At 33.8% G+C, this 8,784-nt stretch overlaps 1 protein-coding gene across 1 annotated transcript; it reads right to left on the bottom strand.

The window, feature by feature from the left end:
- Window positions 1–1,560: 1,560 nt before the first annotated feature.
- On the bottom strand, window positions 1,561–8,560 carry LOC123218519 (protein Brevis radix-like 2). Its single transcript, XM_044639989.1, has 6 exons — window positions 8,313–8,560; window positions 7,893–8,042; window positions 5,636–6,012; window positions 2,770–2,905; window positions 2,004–2,395; window positions 1,561–1,911 (listed from the first exon to the last, which is right to left on the bottom strand). Exons 2-6 carry the CDS (start codon window positions 8,028–8,030, stop codon window positions 1,833–1,835), a joined length of 1,122 nt encoding a protein of 373 aa, XP_044495924.1. The 5' UTR covers window positions 8,031–8,042; window positions 8,313–8,560; the 3' UTR covers window positions 1,561–1,832.
- Between the last annotated feature and the right edge of the window lie 224 nt (window positions 8,561–8,784).

The raw sequence follows: 8,784 nt of genomic DNA, 5'->3' as shown, positions 1-8,784 counted from the left end.
TCTCCCACCCTTTTCTGACGTTGGAACTAATAGACTTCACTCTCTCTCCCCTTTTTTGATAGCTCTCTTCCCCTATTGTGAATCGCGATAATCACTAGATGAAGATGATTCACATTGCAAAAGGGAGAGAGAGCTAAGCCGACCGATTTCAAAATTGCAAAAGGGAGGGAGAAACCTTAAAGGAAAAATATAATATTTTAAAATTTAATTTTATAGGGAAATTATTCGTTTTCTAAACCTAAAAGAGAAATAGATAATATTTTATCAATAAAACTATATATACTCATTTTTGGTATACAATTTATGCACACAAATAAAGTGTTATCATGTGATTGGATGTTTTTTTATCATATAATGACACATGTTTTAAAATCACCTAATTACATGATGACACATCACTGTATACATGAATTGTATACCAAAAATAGATACACATAATATTACTCATATTTTATTTTTTTAATATATTACTAATTAAATAATGATTTTATCTTTAAAATTAACTATTTTTATTAATTTTAATAACATATATGTAGTAGTTTAGATTTTTAATTATTAACAAATAAAAAATTAGTTTTATATCAAATCTTAGGTGAGACATAGAAATGCCTCTTTTTTTTAATATTTATTACAGATAATTCAACCAACTTTGCTGTACTAGATGAAGTTGTTGGGCCCAGGATTGACCAATGTTTGGTTTAGTCTATCTTGGCAGCTCTAGTGGCTAATGTTTTTTAAATTATGGCGTTAGATGAATTCTCGTTTACGAATACTTCGACGAACTTTTTTAGATTTAATGGACAAATTGGGCATTACCGTACTAAGACAGAATTAGCCAATATTTGTTTTGATCATTTTGTTCGAATCTGGTTGAGACCCACCATCAGCCAACTTTTTCAAATGCAATCAGATGGATTTTTTGGTTCAGGGATGATAAAAAATAATTGATTGGACCTCTTCCACTCTTCGTCCTCCCAAAAAATTGAAATTTAAGTTGAGAAAAAGAATTACTTCAATTTAAATTCAATTCCATTTATATAAAATTAAGTTTAAACTTGAGCTTTGTCTTATTAAATTCATTTTAAATAAGTTCAAATTTGACTCATTTTAAAAAAATTAAACTCGAGTTCAGTTTGAACATGAGCTTTTAACTAACTTTTTATTAAAACGATGTTATTTTAATATATATTGATTAAAACAACATCGTTTTATATCAAAATTTTTAACTCGTAAGTTTGACGAACTAAATACTTCAAAGCTCAAAATCAAACTCAAAAATATTGAAGTTTTAGGATTGAATTTGTTTGAGTTTAACTCGTTCAAATCGAGCTTGAATAAGTCTAGTTCAAATTCAACTTTACCATTGATAAAAAAAACTTAGAAGAGTGTCATTGTGAGTTGAACTCAAACTTGAGTTCAAAAATGTTGAAGTTTTAAGCTCGAACTCGTTTGAGTTTAATTTGTTCAAATCGAATTTGAATAAATCTAGTTCAAATTCAACCTTATTGTCAATAAAACAAACTCAGAAGAGTGCCATTGTGAGTAAAAGGCTCTAAACACTAAGACAAAATTTCCCATTAATTTTCATTTCAACGCATATTAACCAAACTCTAAATTGCCCAATAATTGCACATTTTCAACCCCAAATAAGAAATTAAAAAAAAAGAAAAAAACCAAACACATCCCTTAATAAAAACTGGAGAGCAAAACCAGAAACCAAGGCATGGTTAAATATATGTATAAGCTACGTTATGAGGTTTTGTACCCGGAACTTTGTTACAAGGAGAAGACACGATTTGAATGTTTAATCACCATTTCATGATCTTTCTCAATCACAAATATTGTTCTTGTATCCTCGCTTGGTTCTCCTCCCACCATGTCCTCGCTTGCATCTCTCCGAACCGTTCTCGACTGCAGCAAGCGCACAGGTGATTGAAAGGTATGTTAAAGGCAGTCAGATTCAAATTGTTGAATAGCGTCTTTAGAAAGTAAGTTTAAGGTACCTGAAACGGACACGTCTGAGCTCCCGAGTACCACCAGGAAGGGATCTGATAGTGATGTATACTCCTGGTTCGTCTTGTTCAACCCATTCAGTCTCCATATCACTGGCATTGCCAATGGAAAGCTCTCCGGATTGATCAGCCTCTCTTGAGTAACTAGTCTTTGCAGAACCATCAATGGATGATGTTTCAGTCTTGGTGCCACTGATGCTTGAGAGTTTTGCAGTGCAAGCAAGACCAGCCGAGTCAAAAAATTGATGGGATTGCACTGGTTGGTGGTCTAGTGAACATGATGAAGAGTAGCCCACTCCCATTGGCTGGTGAAAGTTGCAAGGGCGCTCTTTGTTCAGTGGGGCAGTGACAGGGCTGTCCTTTGCAGATCCAACTCTCAACCTCTGAAAGCAGGTTAACAATACTTGTAAGCACCAAAGCAGGATCTACACAGTTGTAGGCACCAATCCATTCAACTAATGGAGTAAACCGGCCAACCAATGATAGATGGTATAAAGTCAAATAATCATTGCACCATCTTCGTGTAATCAGTTTTCAAGAATGTATGCATTGTCATATTCTAATCCAGTTTCAATGCAATGCGAAACAACATAGTTTTATTGCAAACATGGAGTGTCTCAATCCTATGTTACATATATGCAGAAGCAAAGTCTGGAGGGACTGCTTTGTTCGGATGATAAACATGAGAATACAAGAATTTAGAAACATATGTAATCAACAACCGGATTTTTATGTAGTAATTGGGGTGTGAGCTTACCTCATCTTCAGATCTTGGAGAAGTCGGAAGTGGGACTGTTTCACGATTGAAACATTGAACATTGTATAACTCCATGACTTTATCGTAGTTCTCTGCCCACCATCTTTGGGCTTGCCATTTGTTGAACATTTCACGACTGAGGGGACAAGCAAAATGAAGATGAGGAAACTGAAACAAAGAAGAAAGCTAGAGAATGAAATTACTATTTTTTTCAGTTCTGCATTGTTAAAGAAACAAAGTCTGCACACTATACACTGGAAAATTAGTGATGTTAGTTGTGTTTACAATATTAGATGCTAACACAAACAACAATATATTTATATTTAAGTCAAAAACCTATTCTCATCCAAGATATAGTGTAATTTCAAACTCATATCTATGAACTTTCAAAAACTCAAAGTCTCGCCTATGAGTCAATTTCTATTAAAATTTTCAGATAGAGTTAAGAGTAAAATTGTCATTTTAATAATAATATCAAAAAATAATTATATTTTTCCTCTCAGATTTTAAAAACTAACATCTTCACCCTTGCATAAAGTTCTTTAGTTTTAAAAAGTCACATTCCCCCCCCCCCCCCCCCCATCTAGGGTTTTCATCTTTTTTCCACTTCAACCGCCCCCAAAACTTTTAAAAACTTCATTTTACCCCCTCTTGAACTTTAATTTTCGTCGTCCTCTCTATCCATCTTCGGTCTCCTCCTTAGCCTGTGCCAACATTGGTCTTGCCTTGTTCGAGCTATCCTCTAGCGATGGGAGGTTTGTGAAGGGAAACGACATAGCCAAGACGACTCGGATACGCTTGTCACCACCAGAATCGTCGATGCTTTAATGGATATTGTCTCCGTCTCTCCTTGGACGAACACGAAGAGATGTCTACCGAAAATGTCTCTTCGTCGACTCCTTGAGTGGTTGCCATCACCAGATGGTTATCGAAAAAGGTGGAAAGAAACCCTAGGGATTTGGGTTAGGGGGGTGGGGGGGAGGGGAAAGTCATTTTTCAAAATTGGAAAAATTGAGACTGGAGTGAAATTATCAGTTTTCAAAACCTAAGAGAGAAAATATGATAAAATTATAATTTTTTTAATATTATTAATAAAATAACGAATTTACTTTTAATTCTAATAAAAAATTCTAACAAAAATTGGGTGTTTGGGTTTTTTAAAATTGACGGGTATGAGTTTATAATTTCACTATACCTTGGGTGGGAATAAGTCCTTTGGCCTTATATTTTTATTTATTTTGAAGAAGGGGGAAAAACCATGACACCTAGTCCAATGGTTCAGTTCATGGTCAAAATATTATTGGTTTCACACAAAAAGACTCACAATTTTACTTTTAGGTTTTACAATCTAAAACATTTCTTGACAACTCATAGGTTACTTAACCAACATTCTCTTATCATTTCTAATCAATGTGGGACTATCTATACATATCTAGCTTTTATCCCATCTCTTGTGGAAGTGAGATTTACCAAAGGGTGCTACAATAGCCCTATATGAAACATCCAAAAAAAATGAAGCAGAAATTAGATGGAAAATTGAACACTTAAAAAATGTAAATTTACAATAACTTACTCCAATAGATGGATGAAGCCACCTTTTATTTATGTCCAATTGAAAAACAATGTCAGATCTCTGTAAATACAACCTGTCTTGATTAGGAGACACAACAGAATTGCTATTGTTGTGTCCTTGGTTGCTTCCATTTCATAAGGGTATTCAGTGGCGAATGAGGTTTTACAGTTATAACCAATATTAAAAACAAGCTTTGACAGCTATTGGTTAGAAAAAATCTTTAATTCTCCAGATTAACCCATTTTTGATAATCAATAAAGAACCCAAATAAAATCTCTTGGGAAGTCAAAATTCGGAAAAGGAATAATGTTCAAGATTGTCCAAACTTTCCTCCACCCAAACTTGAAAAAAGTGAAGGAAAGCTGTTCACATATCATCAGATAAAAAAATAAAAAACCTAGTTGACATGCAATGACAAAATTTTTGCCCAGTGAAGTGAATTCTTTTGGAGAGTTGGAGCAATGATGAGAGGTCGCTTTCATCAGGTAATGTAATTTTTAATATGCATTTCACACAGGACAGAAGGGACCAAAAGTACCAACACATGCATGTGCACCAGACGTGACTTTAGTCTCATGCCATGCCTATTTCATCGATCAGTGTCCTTCAATTTACCGCCCCAAGAAATGGGCATAACTACATTTGAAAGTTCAGCAATTTTACATCATAACTAAAAGGTTGGAACAACTAATTTTCAAAACATTATTATGCCGATTACTACTTAATGTTCAACTTTTATTTTCAATTAATGCAAACATTGCATGATTCACTGGGATTAGAACAGAGAAGTGACGCATGTAGAATCTTCAAAAGTCACACACATACTTGCAGAACACTTCAGTCATACACAATGAGTCAGAGTAACAAGTCAAATGCAAATGCAGTGCATTACAACATTATCATGAATCACCCTTTTATTTTTATTTATTTTCAATGGATGCAACCATAGATAGATTTTATTGGATTTCAACAGAGTGGCCATGCATGAAGGAGCCCTAAAGACAGACCCATAGTTGGGGGCCACTTCAATAGACTAAAAATGAATGCGATATACAGCAACAGGTCACATGCAAATTGACAGACCATTGATAAAAAATCAGAAATGACAATTGTCACTGACATCTCCAATTACCAGTAGCATGCTAAGACAGGTGCACACATTCAAACAATTAAAACCTTTAATACCATATCAAATTATCAAGACCAACAAAAAATATCCAATATACTAAGGACATTGACAATATGTGGAAGACCCTTCACTATCATGCCATAACTAAACAATTGACAGCATACCTGAATTGAATACGCTTGAGATCATTTCCTCCCTGAGGTAAGGAAACAAAAGTGATTAGAACGCCAGGCTCCACTTGTGCAACCCATTCCTTGGGTTCATCCTCCTCCATAAAAACTACAGATTCTGTTCGTCCACTAACTGATGCAGGAGTCCCTTCACCACTTGACAAGCCCTTTAATCGTGCTTCCATTTCTTTCCCCCACATTCTTGGTGTTGAGTTGGAACTTCCCGTTCTACGGTATGAGCAATGGAACCTAGCTGAGTCTGAGGCAGCATCCAAATCAGCAGGGTGTCCATTCTGGTTACAGTTGGATGATCCTGAACACGGTTTGCAGTTTTTATATGCTCCAGAAGCCTTCAGTGCTATGTCTTTGATCTAAAATATTAAAACAATTAAAAATCAAAAATTAAAAATAATGAAAAAAAATCTAAGATACTAATTCCTCTTCAAGGGAAGAAAACAAGAAAACAAAATCCTAGTACAAATTATTAAATTCTCTATATTTTTCTAATCTTTTAAAAGTGAACAATTAATCCTAGTACAGGCACATAGCTAGAATAACTTTGAATTTTTTTCTACCTTTTTTCTAAGAAAACTAGTACAATCTAACCTGACATCACTGCTAAGAAAATCTTGTCATGGAAAAAGTTCCCTCCTACGAGCTTTAATACTGTAGAAAGAATAGAAAGGAAAATTCTGGGAGTGGTTGTTCAACCCTTTTCACTCCCAATATTTATTTTAAAATTCATCCATTTAACTAGTAGACTTTCCGCTTATATCCTTCCATCTCCTAAACATTTAAACTATAAGAGTCGTGATAAAAATGATTTCTATTCCTTTTCTTATACTTTATCAACAGCCAGAGAGAGCCCGCACTTAAGGCTATTACATTACCTAAGATGCCAGGTTTTTTTCAAATTAAGCACTTTAACTTTTAAACCTTTCTTTATCAAACTTATAAGATGGAAAACCTCTATTCCCTTTTCTTTCACGTATTTTCATAAACAAAACAATTCAATAAAATAAAGAAATAGAATAGTGGAACTTTTTCTTTTGTTCTACTACCTCCACAAAAAATTTAAAATGAAAAAAATACTCATATTAGCCAAATAGTCAGAATAAAACAAACAAGTTGTGGTAAAAACCAGAAAACATAAAGCCCCAAAACTCGATCCTTCCTCTTTTCTCCCACAATTACCCAACAATATGATAGGATACCAGCCAATTATTCCACCAAAAACAGCAAAAACACAAATAATAAAGAGATAGAAACACTTATTATTGATGAAGGGGGTTTACAATGGATAAATTGGTAATTTCCCATTTTTGGCCCTTCGCCTCCCAATTCAGTCATAATGTTATTATAATATTGAATTATGATTTCAATTATATTATTTCCTAATCTTAATTATGATTTCAAATGCATTATTTCCTAATCTTACCTTTAATCTTTAATTTATAATTATATTTGAATTAAATTAGTTTTTAAATCCCAACTGCTTTGAGAATCACGATAAGTAAATTGGAAATTAAGTTTTCCATTTTTTTTTAGCTGTTTTGAGGCTGCCTACAACCTAACCTTCCTAGAATACAATATTTTTCTTATGATTTCAATTCCATATTTCCTATTTCTATCATGATATTATCATAATCTTTAATTATGATTTCAATAGCATTATTTACTTATCTTATCATAATCTTTAATTATGATTTCAATTGCATTATTTCCTAATGCTATCACAATCATAAAGAGTCTGGCTTCATTCACTAATTTCTCAATGTTTTACTTTCAGAATTTTGAGATTCAATCAACCTCAATGGCTCAATCTGTTTGGTTGCCAAGGAAACAAGGCAAAAATGTTTCTGGAAACTGAAAATTTCAACAGAACTTAACTTAAATTGACCCCTCTGCCACATATTTTTACAACTCCTAATTATAATAAATATTACAATAGTAAAACTCAAAACCCAAATTCCTGCTAATTTTCCAACAGTTTCACTCACTTTCTCAAGTGCCAAACAGAACTTAACTAATTTTTATCCCAGTCTTTTCACACATCCAAAATTTCCAACATTTTCTCAGCAACCAAACACAGACCTCCAAACATATAAATTCAAAATCCTCATTTAAATCTGCAAAATAAACAAAATAACAACAATAAAACCGAAAAACCACAATTCCTCCAAATTTCCTTCATTTTCTTAGCAATCAAATACAAGCTTTCAAAACATCCACATTCACATTCTTCGCTTACCTGAGTAGTGAGAGTTTTAATGGCCTGCTTAGTCCTCGGTGTTCCTACAACATCATCATCATCATCCTCCTTCGGCGGCAGAGATCCATTCTTGTTCTCCAGCCGATGCTGCTTCGAACACGCTATACACGTCAGCATCTCCTCCAACAACTAACCAGAGCAAATCCAAAAAAAACAGATTAGATTCAATCACGTTCATCACGCATTCAAACAAACACAGTAATAGTACCGGAACAAACAAACAAAGAACAATTCATTCGCAAACGCCATCAGATTCGTTCTGCTAAGCACCTAACCAACGAACTCCAACGTCAAGCAAACAAACTACCACGGCAACGTTACCGGGGCCATCTCCGTCATATGACAACAAAAGCATTTTAGTTAATAAGTAAAAAAGTGAGAGTGAAAGGTTGAGCTTACCGTGAGAGAAGGAATCGTGAAATTTGTTCGTCGTCAGGCCACTGGAAGAAGATGAAGAGAAAGGAGGAGGAGGAGGAGGAAGAAGAAGAAGAAGAAGAAGAAGAGAAGTGACCGTTAAGGCATGGTTAAAGGCGAGTAGTGAGGCTAAGTTGTTGCTTGTTTAATTTAAATATAATTTTTGCATTGGTGAGAACGAATGTGTAAGATTTAAGACACAGACAGAGGCAGAGAAATGGAAATGAAACGCCTGTCTTTGTCAACGTGAGGAAGATGAGAGAGACTGACAAGTGGTATATATATAAATTTTTTAGTTCAAAAAGCTTATGTTTATGCTAAACTAAAGCCCCGCTTATTAACACGTCATTTTTTATGTTTATAAAAAAAGTTATAATTATTTAATTAATTAATTATCCTTTTAAAAATAATTTAAATAACGATAGAAAAAATTTTATATATAAAAATTATAAATATA

This window comes from Mangifera indica, chromosome 6, assembly GCF_011075055.1.
Source record: "Mangifera indica cultivar Alphonso chromosome 6, CATAS_Mindica_2.1, whole genome shotgun sequence".
Lineage (NCBI taxonomy): Eukaryota > Viridiplantae > Streptophyta > Magnoliopsida > Sapindales > Anacardiaceae > Mangifera > Mangifera indica.
Note: the sequence above shows the minus strand (reverse complement) of the source record. Positions and strands in the feature narration are given on the sequence as shown.